Below are 15,058 nucleotides of genomic sequence, written 5' to 3'. Positions count from 1 at the left end.
TTTATCTGGAAAAATTTACTTAGGGGAAGCTAAGTGCGCTAAACATTTTCAAGCTAGCAAAACCACTAACGCGCAGAGCTAAAAATCAGCACTGCTATTAGCAGATTAGAAACGTGAGCACCACTGAACTGGAGCAGAAATGAAAACATCTGTTTCGTGACATATTTTTAGTTTCTATTTAGCACTTTTCTATTCATGCTTTCACCAAGGTGACTTCTGTGTTCTGGGCTAACTTCTCAGTTCTTTTTCAATCTTTTTGTCTCACAGGTGGTGCCTTTATTTTAGCTATCATGAGAACAAAAAAAAATATTTCCAGGTATGATGATATATGCTCTTTAAACTGCAGGAATACATCTATGGTGAATACCGTTTGTGGAAGTTAAAGGTGTAAAACATCATCTTAGGTAGGGCAAATTCACTGAACAAAACATAAAATATAACTGGATTTTTCAAGTTCGAACCATTCAATCAACCACACCAAGCTGAAAACTGTTTGTAAACCTTACAACTTATATTGTGCCAATACTTTTATTGTGTTTGATCAGTCAATACAGTATGTACTCAATAAGCTATCTGGTATGTTACTGTGTGTGTATTATAATTATGACCGTTGTGTGCTGAACAAATACATCCCACAGTCAATGGCTCTGTTTTTCTGCTGCTTCACTTTAACTGGGTCAATTCTCTGGGTCTCATTTTTGTTAAAGAGTAAAACTGTTTATGATTATTTCTAATTATCAGAACTCTTCAGGTGGCTCTAATGTTCTTTAGGGCTCATAAAGTAACCCAGTTATGGCTTAAAGTTTTGTTCAAAAACACCTATATTTTAAGGAAATCTTAAGAAAGTAATTGTTATCTTTAGAAGAACTTCAGTAATAAAAAAAATTTCATTTTTTAAAGTCCAAATTAGGGACTCCATGTTAAATCTGTATAAAATGTAAAAATCTGATGTGTTTTGAAGATGGTGATGGGACACTGTTTTTTTTTTTTTTAAATCAGACTTAAAATGTGAACACACTACCCAGCATGTGTGAGTCTGTAGTGGGTGGAAATATTTTTCTGATCTCTTAAGTCACAAACATTCACTTCACAGAACAAAATCCGATCAGAGACGACAGAGAAGCGATGTAAACAAGGGTTCAGAATCAGATACTGTGCCTCTTTCTAGGAAGCGGGTTGCACGTTTTTCACATTAGCCAGAGTAAAAGGCATCTTCCCTTCTCCTGTATCTGGCGGCTTAGTTATCACATCCGGTCCATCTCTGAATGCCCTCCACTTCGAGCCCGGCTCTCCCTGCTGATCCGCTTCCTTCGGTCGGTGGAACAGCCGCTCTTTAAGGTTGGCCTTGGGCAGGACCCAGACGACCACCCCCATCACAGCCAGAGCAGAGCCCAGGCACGACAGCCCGATCCCGGATGCCGTGCTGAAGTGCAGACCCCTGTTGTAACTGATGGCCTGGGGGTCCACGAAGAACAGGTCTCCCTCGCCGAAGGATTCGATTTTGTGGGGGGCGGAGTAAGCGACGGAGAGAGACACAACACCTGCCGTCAGCATCAACAGACCCAGAGCCAATGACACCTGTAGTCAGACACGAAAAGAGCTGAGGAGATCATTTCTATAGGTTGTGCTATCTGCACGGAGCTCCCATGTTCTTATTATGAAAGGTTAACCATATTAGAGAGGGAAAAACAAAGCAGGAGATCTGCATGGAGTCTCCTCAACGACACAAATAGCACAGGCTCATTCAACATGTCTGCAGTCTCTCATGAAGAGACAAAGCGCAGAGTACACAATCTCTTGGGCTGGAAAAGTTAACAGCTAGCAGGAGATTACGGTTCACAGGCACTACCAGCTAGCAGGGGCTAACGGCTAAGAGCCGTTAGCGCCTAACAGCCGTCGCAAAATTACCTGCGATAACAGCAGGTAATTTTGATGTATAAAATTTGACCAGCTATGTTTTTCTATTAAGTAGTTCTCCCTATAAAGTATATATATTTTTAAATTCTACTGCAAAAAAACCAACAGGTTTGGTCAAATTTTGCACAGTCAATAATTGACCAAACTTGGTCAATTATTTTTTATTTTTTTACCAATTTTTTTTATTTTTATTCTCCTAAAGTGGAGAATAATTTGTTTAATTCTCCACTTAATGGAAAGAAAATTACACAAAGAGGAAAAAACAAACAAACATTCAAATAGTTTAATCAATCAAGTCAAGAACAAAGTAAAATTTGGTCTTTCAGGGCTTCCGTAGAAGGCTGTGTTTAAGCTGCCTTGTGCAGAGCTCAATGAGTTTACCTTCCAGACAGCTGAGTTCCACCACAGGGCGGATCTGTGGCTGTGGGCTGACCCTCGATTCTCTGGGTCCCTCTCCCACATGGAGGACGAACACTCTTCATAGAAGTGATGCAGATAGGAGCGAACCCCAAACTGAAGACAGCTGGAACCCGCCTGGAACAGCATTATGACCAAAGTGACTATAGTGCACGACATGACAAAACAAACCATCCGTATGATGTTTTATTTCTGAAATGTTGCCATTTTAATGCCAGATTTAATGAAAACTGTACAAAGCCTGTCTTCAGTCAGAGGCTTCTTCAAATTTTGCTGTAATACAGACTGTTACAGGAGAGCTTTCATGGTTACAGCCATCAGTATCTACCATAACTGTTTAATTAAATGAGTTCCAACAACATTTAATTTCCCTTTGGAATCAGTAAAGGATTGTTGAAGTGAATTGAATATGCTTTGAACTGTAGGAGGAAACCAAACTACCAGTAGAGAAGCACTCTCAGGCTCTACACAGAGAGACTGGGAGCAGAAATATTCAATAAACTAAATTCAATTCCAGATGATTGTTCTCAGTTGTAATCCAGCTAGATAGCTCACCTCACTGCCAGAAGATTCTCCTCCTGATCCGGACGTACAACCTTCAGGGCACAGCGCCATTGTTCACCTCTTTAGCTAGAGTAAGAACAAAGAGTAAACAGGTGCATTGTTTTGAGACCATTTTCAAATAATAAATCCACAATGGTATATTAATGCAAGTACACCCCATCAAAAAAATAACAGACTTTCATTTTGTAAAGAACACTCCACACTGGAACTGCGAGATATTTTAAATATCCAAAATAAGATAAAATGCAACCCTGTCATGAAGTATATTCATGACAGGGAAGATACCGTCACGATCTTCCCTATTCCGTTTAACTCTGTCCAAATGTCAAAGGTCACCATTTTATTAGAAGGAGGAACTCCACCCCTTTCTTTAGTCTTTTGCAAGTTTCCTTCTTGCGTTGATTTGCGTTTAGTTCTGCCCATCTTCCTCAATAAAGAAAAACATCCCCCCTCACACCATGATGCTGCTACCACCGTGATCACTGACCAGGTTTTGCATGGTCTGACACCAAAATACATTTGCAAAATTGAATGTGATGTCATTTCCAACCTCGCAATTTCCATTGGCTCATCGCTTCAAATCCACCCAAACAAACACTGAAGTTTGCATTTACACCACAGCAACAACAAAAAGAAAATACAATTGGTTATTTAGGTGCTGCATGTATGTGTGTAATTTGTATCCCAGCAGAGACGCGTCAGGCATCGTCACCTGTGAACTCATCATCATCATCATCATCATCAGCTGCTTGCATGACAATGTCTGACAGCTACGGTCGATCTGTGCTTCCCTCTCTCACCACCTACGGATGAGTCACCCATATCCCAGTGGCTGTGTGGAGTCTTCATGTCCCCTTGTTGCTGATTCATTGACCAGTTTGCCTTGGAGCAGAGCTTCTAATGAAAGACTGTACCTGGACACGGGTCCACCGGTCCGTAGGATGCTGCATCACAACTAAAATGGCTAAAAAAAAAAAAGAGAGAGATTTCACCGTAATATGTCCAAAACTGGAGGAACCTGCTTACTTGATCTATTTCTGTTTGATTTTTTTTTCTTAAATAGCAATGTTTAGTAAAAGAAAGTAAATCACACAGTTTTTTTTGTTGTTTAAATGGAAATAGAACGAGTCACAAAAACTAGTCTTGTAAAAGTGTTCATAGCGTTTTAAAACATTTAGTCGAAATACAGGAAGTGCATATTTGTGAAGTTTGTCAATACATTTTATTGCGATAAACAATGTTGTTTTGAGAACATTTTCAAGTAATGGCATAATAATGCAAGAAGGCATTTTCAATATCAATAAACTTTAAATTCTGATGAACATTTAACACTGGAACTGAAAGACATGTTAAATATCCAAACTAAACACAGCTACAGAAACAACAAATAAAATTAATTATCAAGTATCTATAAACAAAATTGTCCTTCAAAAAAAAAATGCCTGATTGAGACCAAAGCACCAGACTGGAGACTTTTATCAACCAGTTTTTGGTAGAAAGAGAAAAAAATGATAAATCATGCAAATGGAAATTATTGAGCTAGTTTTAATTTATCATGTTATCAAGCGATTTGTTGTTTACCGTGACAGGCCAGACGAGATGTAAATTCAACTTTTAGGCCTAAATTCAAAGTTGCTATATGGCAGAAAACCAAAAACATTGATTGTGCAGAAAACATCTGCCCAGCTGTGACACACAGTAATGGCAGCATCATGGTGCGGGGATGCTTTCTTCAACACTGACTGGATAGAGTTGATGGAGTTCATTACATAGCACTATAGGAACAAAAATGAAACAAAAGCTTCAGTTTATGGTCATAAAGTAAAAGAATGTGGACAAGTTCAACTTTGCAAGCCGCTATACAATCCTATTGAACCATCAGAGGAGGGGGCAGCTGGTCTCTTTGCATACCTAAAAAAAAAAAGATCTAGCTATTTATATTTCCAATTTATAACCTGAACAATCCCACAAGTGTGAAAAAAAGAAAGGAATTGAGCCGCATCCATTTGGGACTTCAGCCCGGAACTGTCCGTCGTGCTGAAAACTTTGCTTCAGGCACAGTAAAGGTAAGCTGAACCCAAAATTGTTCGGATACACCAGACTTTATTGGCCCAGCTTCAAATTCGGCGGTTACCTCCCATGACGCAGACAGAAAGTCGGCTTGCGGTCCAGACGCTCACGTGCCCCCCGAACCGCCAGGAACGAGCCGTCCTGCGGTCATTTTAACGCGTCGCTCGCCTCGCACTAGCTAACCGCTGCGACTGCTTCACAGTGAGTCACCGCAAACCGCGCAGCCTCTTCCCCCTTCCGTCGGCGCCGTCAGTCGAAGTGTTTCACCGCACTCACCTCCGGCCTCCCATCAGCTCTGACAGGCTGTGGGGACCGAACGGAGGAAGCGGGGGGGGGGTTGGTCTTACCTCTCCTAGCCGGAGCGGACCGCTTCTCTCACTGGGTATCCATCTGTCGTCGGACCGCTTGATCTCCAGCTGCCGTCGATGTAGGTCCGCGGAGTCAAGACACTGAGCATGCGCGGAGAAGGAAGGAGAAATATGTTGACGAGACGCATATTGACAAGCTAGAGTTATGTAGTGCAAAGTTGCCCAAACACAGCATACATTTTATAACATTTTTTGTGCTTCGGTTAGATTTGGTCATAAAGGAAATGCCTTTTTCTGCCTGCTTTTCTCAGTATTTGTGTTGCAAGTTTTAGAATTGTTTATTTATTTGCAGAAGATCAGACAGGAAACGGGTAAAAAGAGAAGGTGAGAAGAAAAGCAGCAACATTTGAAAGCATTTTATGGTGCTTCTTGTTTCAGTTCTGTTTGCCTCTCGTCAATATGTGTCTCTACTGATTTACTAAGTGTGTTGCGTTCATTTTACGCAACACACTCAGAAGCATATTTTGCACGTTGATCTTTCAAAGGTTCAATTTTGGTTTCATCTGACCAAAGGCTCTTCTTTCACCGGTCTGCCGAGTCCACCACATAACCTGTTGCAAACTGGCTTCTGAGTTTTTTCAATAATTGCGTTCTATGAGCCACTGTTGTGATTGACTCAAAAATCAAAAGAAATGAGGAGAGCTGGCAAACCGAATGGAAACAAAAGCATCTTTGTGTTGATAGCTGGCAATTGAAGGCCACCCATGAGTTTTTGTTGCATGGTGGGGAAAAAAACACGGCAAAAGATTTAGAGATTCTCTCTTCAAACCAATTTGAAACAGTACTGAGACCCTATGAGATCCCAGTGGGCTTACAAAGCAGCCACAACCATTAAGTGTTTGTAACAAACCAAACATAATAAACAAGAGGGGCTTGTGTGTCACAAACCTTTTCCATAAAGGGTTCATTTGTGGAATGGGAGACACATAGTTTGAACATCAGTAACTTGTGTTGCGTGAAAAGAAAAAAAAACACCCAACACACTCACACAAATTGGTTAGCAATGCTGCCCTGTCACATGTATGTTCTGTTTTTTCTTGATTTGGACTTTTTCAGCCGCTTTCTGGGGTGTGAGCCTGGCTCACACCCCAGTATAATGAAACGGTAGATTTAAAGTTCAGCTGAGACCACTTTAAAATCCTTTACCAGACACATAAGGAACTCCGGAACATCTTTTGATCTCACTGTGATTTTCACTCCCACTTCACAGTCGGCAGCACGCCCCGGCTAAACCTTCGTCAAGATGCTGAGTAACGATGCTCTCATCATCATGTGCACCCGAGGCCATGAACTTCACCACTCATTTTAAGTGGGAATAAATCAATGTGCAATCCCAGCACATAAAATGGGTACATGAGAATTAAAAAAGATGCAAACAATAATGAGAGAAAGTCTATTTTATCCACTTAAGTTTTCCATAAAATATATTTTTTATTGGTAACATTTTGATGGTCAAAATCGCTGAATATATTCATTGTTATACATGGAAAAAGTCTGGGGTGAGGCAGTGCAGTACTGTTTCTCACCCGTGGTGGCGCTATGTCACATATAAATGACGCAGGCGTTCACATGGCCATTGCTGTCTCTCTTTATTTCACCAATATACTTTATATCACACACACACACACAATATCATTTATTAACTAATATTACTACTACTATTACTACTACTACTACTAATAATAATAATAATAGTGGTAGATTATGAATGGAAGTTTATCCACTCAAAGATTAAAAACAAAAAACTTTAATCTCTAAAGAACATTTAACACTGGAACTTTTAAATATCCAAAAATAAACAAACAAAACAGCAAAAAGTCTCCGTAACCAAAACTGCACTTAAATTGAGTATTCTTTTACTTTTCATGCCGAGGTACTGCTGAATTGTATGCAATTCATTAAAGCATATTTCAAATATGTAAGCAGTTATATTGAAAATTGATATATAAGCTTCTATATTGGATTTGTGTTGGTGGAGTCAGCGTACGTCTGAGTCGGGTTTGGAAACCTTTAATATCTGCTTGCAGTTCTAGTTTTACTTGAATTTCTCAGTATTGTGGGGAAATAAATATATATCCACATGTCCAAATATGTTAGAAAAACAGACTGCAGTGGGGTGTCCTGCTTTTTTTTCACATTACTGTATTGGTGATATGTGCCCAGTAAATTCATCCAAAATGCATTATTTATGCCGTCCGTCACAACCGATCAGAAACGAAAGTGAAACAAAAGCCATTTATTTTTGCCTTATTTTTTTTTAACAATCTGCGCATGGAAGTAACATTTGCTGCCAGGCAGAATGAGTCTGCCAGTGTTTTGGTAATGTTTGCGCCACTGCTTCATCACTCCCCACATATTTGTTATTTGGACACAGTATGAGAAGCCATAAAGGGCAGGATGAGACTATTTCCAGGGAGCCCTGCTGGGAGAAAGACATGAAAAACTGGCTGTGTGTGTGTGCCATTCATCATCTCTCCCCCCCTCCTCACCACACACACACGCACACACGCACACGCACACAGACGCACGCACACACACACACACACACACACACACACACACACACACACACACACACACACACACACACACACACACACACACACACACACACACACACACACAGGTCTCTGTGTAACAAAGCTGAGCTCTGCTACAGAGAAAACATTTCCATGGTAACGAGTCCAGCAAGGTCAGGCACATGAAGTGAAAGCCAGGTGTTGATTGGTTCATAGATAATTACACTTTCCTTAAGATGATGTGCAAACAGATTTCTTTTATTTTAATTTTTTTTTACTTCCATCTCTATTTAGAAGCTATTATAAAAAAAAAAAGCATTATCAGTTATTTCAGCTGCAGGCCTATGCTGCATTTATTTCTTCCTTAATTCACCAGCTTGGAAGGCTTATTCTTCGGTGTGATAAATTATACATTGTGCTTGTCTGTTGTCTTAAAAATAAGCAGCGCATCAACCCACAGCAGCTTGTGGGAAAAAAAAAAAAAAACCCTCCAAAATGCAGTCAATATCACGGAGCATCCGAGCAATCACGGTAATTCGTTGTGAAGGGCCTTTCATTTACTGGCTCGTCAAACAGAGACGGTGAAGTGTTTTCCAAAAAGCGCAATCTTTAGGTTTTGATGACTGAGACAGCGGATTCAATATTGCATTCTCTCCACCTGTCTAATCCTGTTTTTCTTTTTTTTTTTCTTTTGGAGGTGGTCGGGATGGTGGCGGCTGTCCCAGCATGCACCGGGAGACGCTTTTGACGAGTTGACAGTTCGAGCGAGGAGCTAATAAAAAGCGCCGTGATTCATCCATATGGACATTTTCTCGCTCGCCCCACTCGGTCTGCTTTTGATCGTTTCAAAGACACGACATTTTAAATTCGTTAGATTCCCAGGTAAACTTAAAGGAACAACAGCTTCCATGTGGGCTCCTTCCATTGCTTGCAGAGAATTAGACGATTGTATTGGGAACCAGCGACGGCTTAAAGACACTAGAGGCTGTCGACGTGTAAAGTGAGGGAATTATGTGGGTGTAAAAACGATTTATAGGCTCTAATTCCTGCCACAAGACATAAAGCATGAACCGCCTTGCACCATTGTACAATAAAAGTTTCAGTACTAGTCTAAAGACAACAAAATCAGTAAAATGTCTGTTAAAGGGGCAGTATTGTGTGAAATTGACTTTTTGGAGATTTACATTGTGTTATAATGTTATTCTCTAATCAAAAACATAGCTGGTGTGTTGCTTTGATTCTTTATGTTTGAAAAAATCCTTGAATCTCCCATGGTAATTGTTCAGCTAGCAAAACGCCTGGGTGGACCTAGCTCCTCCCTCAAGGACGTAGTTCCTCCTCAGAACTGCAGTTTCTAAACTTAAATGCTTCCAGATTAAAAAGCAGCCCTCCCCCTGGAACTCCTCCCCTCAGCTCCTGCAGACTAGCCAGCAGCAATTAGCAATCACCTGGTGGAAATGTGCATCAGCAGAGCTCATCATATGAGTTACTTGTTAGTGCAACACTGGTAAAAAATGTTGAAAGAGGAGCGATGTGATGACTTGCTGTGAGCAAAGTTTCATAAAGAGGAGGAGGTTTTAAAGAGACAGGGTCCTAATTTGAGGGCGCTAAATTACGAAGTCAAATTTCTTTCAAGTCATTTTATATAGAGAGCATTTTTACAACAATTGAAAGTAACGGCTACTTGGTTGGAAAACCCATGATACTGTTAACTGGTGATGTTTATTGCCAGCAAGTAAGAAAATTAAGTTTGTCCCAGTTAATTTATTAAATGTAAATAAAGTAAGTTTGACAAACTACAATTACTTGTGAATTTTTTTTTAAGCGCCATCTTTTTTTCTAGTTCACTTAAAATGGACAAAACTACCACTTTACTGGAAGGTTGTTTGTTGTTGGTCATTATAACGTCAGTGGTTGTTTTGTGACAGTTTTTTGTCATCGACTAAATGAGGTTTAGGAAAATGTCACCCACCTCATTCTGTCTTAATGTGATAGAAAATCAAAATGAATCAGTAAAGTATCAGCTGCTTTGCTTTAGAGAGAAATCCTACCTTTTTGTTCTAATAACTACAGCGATTTACCGGCTTTGTATCCACATGAGTCCATACCAGACTGGCAACTTTAGCCGATAAGAAAAAAAAAAGACCAAAGGAAGCTTTAGATTAGTTTAATCAGAGCTGCACATGTGCATCATTTTTGTTTGAGTCTTTTGATTCTCCAGTTGTAAAGACCGGTACTTTTTTCATAGTTCTGCTAAAACGTATTTCCCTTTTCTTGGTTTTAATCATAAAAGCATGAGTTAACTTTAAAGCTGCACAATAGACTTACTCCTGTTAAAGCAGCGCTCTCGTTTCATTTCAAATGAGCAGCTTTGACTTATCTTTTAATTGCACTAAAGACTTTTGAATTCAAATTCTTTTCTCATGCGCGTTACATCTCACCTCTTCTCTCACCTACAGCCAGGACACATCGCTCTATCTGAAAAACCAGCACACCTTTTTAATAGCATAATTAAAAACCGTTCAGACCGACTCTGCTGCTTATCTCCTTTTTAAAAATATTTTTTTTAAAAGTAAGGATTCCTGGTAAACCAGTTAAGAACGAGCCCAAGCCTCAAATCTTCTCTTATCTCAGCGCCGGCTGCGACTTGTGCAGGAATGCGTTTTAACACAATAAAAGCGCAAATTTTCTGTCGTTCTCGATGCTGTTGTGAGCGCAGCGACGATGGCACGCAGTTCAGAAGGTCAGCGCGTGTGTTTGAGGCTGCGCCGGCCGCGTAATGGCCGCGTTACATCATGCGAAGCGTCAGATAATGGCGCATTAACATGAATAATGCATTCCATGTTGACAAGCGGAGGGAAACACACAGAACCTAAATATTCTATAAGGACTTGAATTCTTAGACTATAATAGTTTGGGAGCAAATGGGCCGTCAGGTGTCACGTTCAATGATGAAGAGATAGGGGAATGTGTGGACGTGTGTGGGCTAATGACATTCCTTACAAAAAGCAGCTTTTTAAAATGTATATCCCTCTTTAGTCTTTATATTCTTGACTTATGGTAGGGAGAGTCTGTTGAAAGAAACACTGCAGTAACAATAATGAGGTTCGTTGACAGTGAGGAGATATACGCACATCAAGATATGTGCATAAATGTTTTGATGTGCAAGATATTTGCACATCAAGTCAAAAGTCATTAAAACAATCATGACTTAATGAGATTAAAACTTTTAATGAGTCGGCTGCTGTTACTCAAAAATGGTTTGTAGTGTTTTTATATGGCCCGTTTAGAAAACGCATTTCAAGTTAGTAGAATTTATCTGTAAAAATATTTATTTTTATTATATTTCACAATAATGTTCTACTTTACGGTCGTCTATCATGTTCTATAGCCTGAGAGACAAGACTTTTATTCTGAAATTTGGACAGTAATTATATCATTTTTCAAAGAGTTCATTCATTGCGTCAGCTGATAGCTTAAACGTCACTGAGTTCATACCTTTGATAGTGATGATAATGTCTTGTCATCACATTACAAAATGTTTGGTTGTTACCAATGTGGTGTGTCCTGTATGGCAGCCATCTTGTGTTGCATCTAAAGAGGAAGCCCGGCTCAAATGCAGCTCTTTACCAGAAAGTGAGCTGGTAAAGCACGAGTTTGATTAGCTGGCAATGTGTAAAAAATCTAAGTAGTTAAGAGAAGCATAAAATGACATAAGTTGTGTTTGCTCATACATGACATGTTTGCTTTTTGCTTCATTGCTGATGAAATAATTGCTAATGCTAGCATTATCTGAAAGTTAATCATTGATTTTCCCTTTACCCTCTCTTCAAGGCTGATGTGATTGGACAATTTGAACTGAGAAGGCGGGGTCTATTTTGGAAGCTTTGATGTTATGACTGGAAGACAATTAACTGTCCAGAGTCAAGTCAGACTGATGCAGTATTATGTATTTTCCAGGCACATAGTGCCATTTTACACAAAAATCAAGTAATTATTGTTACCTTCAGTTGTTAAATATCAAACATGACTTAAAAGAAACTTGACTTCACAAATTAATGCCTGGAAATTAATATGAACGTCGTCATAACAATGCTTCTCTATCAAGCGCTTAATGTTTTTACCAATGTTACAGAGAGAAGTAGTTTGCATGATGAACTCAGCAGATGCACAGCTCCACCTGGTGTCTGCTAATTGCTGCTGCCACTAGTCTGAAGGAGCTGTAAAGCAATCACCATTTTTCCGCATCCAGAACGGCATCCATCCATTCAAGGATTTCTCAAACATGTGTGAAAGAAACAAAGCTCCATGTATGGAGTAAAGCTAAAAGAAATAGTTGATTTAGAGATAAATGCTTATCCTTTAGCAAAAACAAATTTGGCTGGGCGTCATTGAATGATACCAAAAATGAACAAAACACTACAAAATTCACATGAACATACCAAGAGGCAAATGCTGCCATTTTTACAGATTACAATGGACGTGTACATTATCCAGACAAGTTTGAAAGAACCATAATCAGTCTGAGTTATGTTTTCAGACACGTGAAAACCTCTGAATGAAACATGCCCAAGTTAAGCGCTTTCCAGCAACGGCGCCTGAGTTTGGGTTCTTCCTCGTCTTTCCGCTCTGGAGGATCCATTTCATCATCCGTCTTCATGGTTACTACTTTAATTCACTATGTTGCATATTAAGATGTAAGACCTTCCTTTGAAGGTCTTACATCTTACAACTTTCTGTTCTCTATCTGTTTGTCAATCGAGATTTATGTTCAGAAAATCACCCAGGTAACGCATCACCTCTTTGCGTCTCAGACAAACTGACCCACTTCTCCGTCTTTTCCAGGAAAACAGACTGTGCCTGGAGGGGAAGCCGTCCGCGACATAAGGCAGCTGCAGAGCTGACTGGTTCCGGAGCGGCCTGCTCCTCCTCCTCCTCTTCCTCCTCCTCCTCAACTTCCCTCGAGTCATTACAGCAGCGAGCGGCAGACAGTGGGAATGGATGAGTTTCATTCCAAAGCGGCACTTCCACTTGTCTGATCATTCAAGGTCATATCTAGCAGATCAATAAGACTACGCTGATGTATGGGGAAGTAGATGACACATGTGTGTGTGTGTGTGTGGGGGGGGTGTGCCTGTGCGCGTGTGTGTGCGTGCTTGAGGGTATGGGTGGAGGTGGAGGTGGTGGAAGGATGTTTGCAGACTGACAGGCTGAAACACACACACACACCTGTGCAGGGTCAAGTCCGGAGTGTTCCTTTTTCTGACACTAGATGTCAGTGGCACGCAGCGCAGACATGAAAGCCATGCCTGCAGAGTTCAGGAGTGCAAGCTGCTTGTTTCTTGAGTCAATACACTTCCAAATGCATATCATGAATTTATTTCATGCAGTTGATCCGTTTAAGCCCCCCTCAAACTGCAGCACGATGCAATGTAAGGAGCGAACACCAGCGGGGCGTCGTCACCGTTTCCTTGATTACTGAAAAATCTCAGTTTGCCTTCCCGCACCAATATTAGATTTCTAATCCGCGTGCCCTGATTATGCTAAAGGTCATATTCGTTTCCTCTGTGTGTGCAGTCACACAGACGGATCTTCAAGTTTCATTTTAATGTTTGGTTGTCGGCTGATCTTAGCACAAAACATCTGTGTAAAAAAAAAAAAATGTTAATACGTACACCACTCAGGCGAAGTATTAAAGGGATGTGATTTGTCAAGCTGTGTGAGTGACTGTTATGTTATCATGGTTGATGTTTCAAAAAATGAGTGAGTTTGATAGGGACAAACTGGGTGCACAATTTTGAACTTAAAGCAGCTTGAAATAAAATATATGGACTGAAATGTATAAATACACAAACAAAACTTTGTTAATTTGCAGTTTTAGAGAAGGACATTAAGAGAAGAAAATTATTAAGGTGACCTTTTCAAGCTTAAAAACATTATTATAGTTGTCAAGCATGGTGGTGGCAGAGTCATTCTCTGGTTCTGGCATCCACTCAGTGTGTCATCTGTGCTCTGTTTAAATGTTTTAGCAAGATATGGGTGGGGTTTCCATACATTGATCCAGTAAAAGTCAGACCACCTACAGGGTGATGTGAATAGCACTAATTAACTCTTCATTGTAGCCCCAGTTAATCCACAGAGGTACAATAGGTTCTGAGTAAAACAGTTGTGGAATTAGAGGGAAAAATGAGGTCCAATCCACGATCCAGTTTAATGGCCCACCTATCAGCTACCAGGACTTAATCAATCTGTTCCTAACTTGCTGGTTTTGGGGACCTTGGCACACCTTCAACAGTCTGGGTGACTTCATGCCCAGACAAGTCTGGCAAAGTCTGCCCCAATAGACTATGAGCTATCAGTAAGGTGGTGGTCTTAATGTTTGTACCACAACATTGTACGTTCAGCTACCCAACATATCACATAGATAGACAGGCAATGGATGGAGGATGTATGACATTGGGATCCAACGTTAGTCCTTAAGATCTACTGTCCTGTAGGTTTTAGATGTATCACTGCTCCAACACACCTGAATCAAATTATCAGGCCTTTGCCAAACTTGATGGCTGAAGAGGAAATTCAGTCATCTGGAGGGATGCATCCAAACTCGAAGGCCAGTAGATCTTGAGGACTAGGGTTAGAGTCCCCTGGTGTATGACTTAGAGTTTACTCTCAGGTTTTCTCTATACCGCATTATAGAGGTATAGAGACTCAGTTATTGAGTCTAACTGTAGGTCAGAGAGAACTCAAAACATGGTGGAAACCAATGAAATGCCTGAGTCTGTGAAGTAAAAAGAGGAAGAGAAAGAATGCCTCGCCTGATTAGTGCAGTGGTTCTCAGTGTAGCTGCTTCAAAAGTATCATGATCAGATCGAGGGTTCACTTTTAAAGTCCCACCACGATGGAGCCAAACAGTTTGAGCGTAATTATATTACAGGTGTGAAATATCACTGTGCTGGAGAAAAGGAATCATTATCATATCAATAAAACCATTTATCATTGCTGTAATTAGAGAGCTGACTCCATGTCATTCTAAACTGGCACGTATAAATTCCATCCCATTCGCCCCCCTCCACACCGCTCCCCAAGAAGTCATCAATGTTTGCCAATGTAATATCATCATACGGCCACATTCCTCCTTTCTATCTAATCTAATTCATCAGTCTAATAGGTCATAATTAATTGCTGCATTATTAATGGAGTGAT

The 15,058-nt window shown here is 40.3% G+C and overlaps 1 protein-coding gene and 1 long non-coding RNA gene across 3 annotated transcripts; one reads left to right on the top strand and one right to left on the bottom strand.

Annotated features, from left to right (window-relative positions):
• nrsn1l (neurensin 1-like) lies at nucleotides 1-5,417 on the bottom strand. 2 transcript variants are annotated; one of them, XM_008421416.1, is made up of 4 exons: nucleotides 5,316-5,417; nucleotides 2,890-2,964; nucleotides 2,299-2,451; nucleotides 1-1,578 (listed from the first exon to the last, which is right to left on the bottom strand). In XM_008421416.1, exons 2-4 carry the CDS (start codon nucleotides 2,947-2,949, stop codon nucleotides 1,165-1,167), a joined length of 627 nt encoding a protein of 208 aa, XP_008419638.1. In that variant the 5' UTR covers nucleotides 2,950-2,964; nucleotides 5,316-5,417; the 3' UTR covers nucleotides 1-1,164. The 2 variants fall into 2 exon arrangements, with proteins under 2 accessions (XP_008419638.1, XP_008419639.1); XM_008421417.2 differs by lacking the exon at nucleotides 5,316-5,417 and adding an exon at nucleotides 5,033-5,272.
• Nucleotides 5,418-8,556: 3,139 nt separating this feature from the next.
• On the top strand, nucleotides 8,557-12,975 carry LOC108166682 (uncharacterized). Its single transcript, XR_001777037.1, has 3 exons — nucleotides 8,557-8,737; nucleotides 12,396-12,516; nucleotides 12,701-12,975. It is a non-coding gene; the product is annotated as an uncharacterized LOC108166682 (long non-coding RNA).
• The last annotated feature ends 2,083 nt before the right edge of the window (nucleotides 12,976-15,058 follow it).

The sequence above is a fragment of the Poecilia reticulata genome, linkage group LG11 (assembly GCF_000633615.1).
Source record: "Poecilia reticulata strain Guanapo linkage group LG11, Guppy_female_1.0+MT, whole genome shotgun sequence".
Lineage (NCBI taxonomy): Eukaryota > Metazoa > Chordata > Actinopteri > Cyprinodontiformes > Poeciliidae > Poecilia > Poecilia reticulata.
The sequence above is the reverse complement of the archived record's forward strand: the minus strand, read 5'-3'. Positions and strand labels throughout refer to the sequence as shown.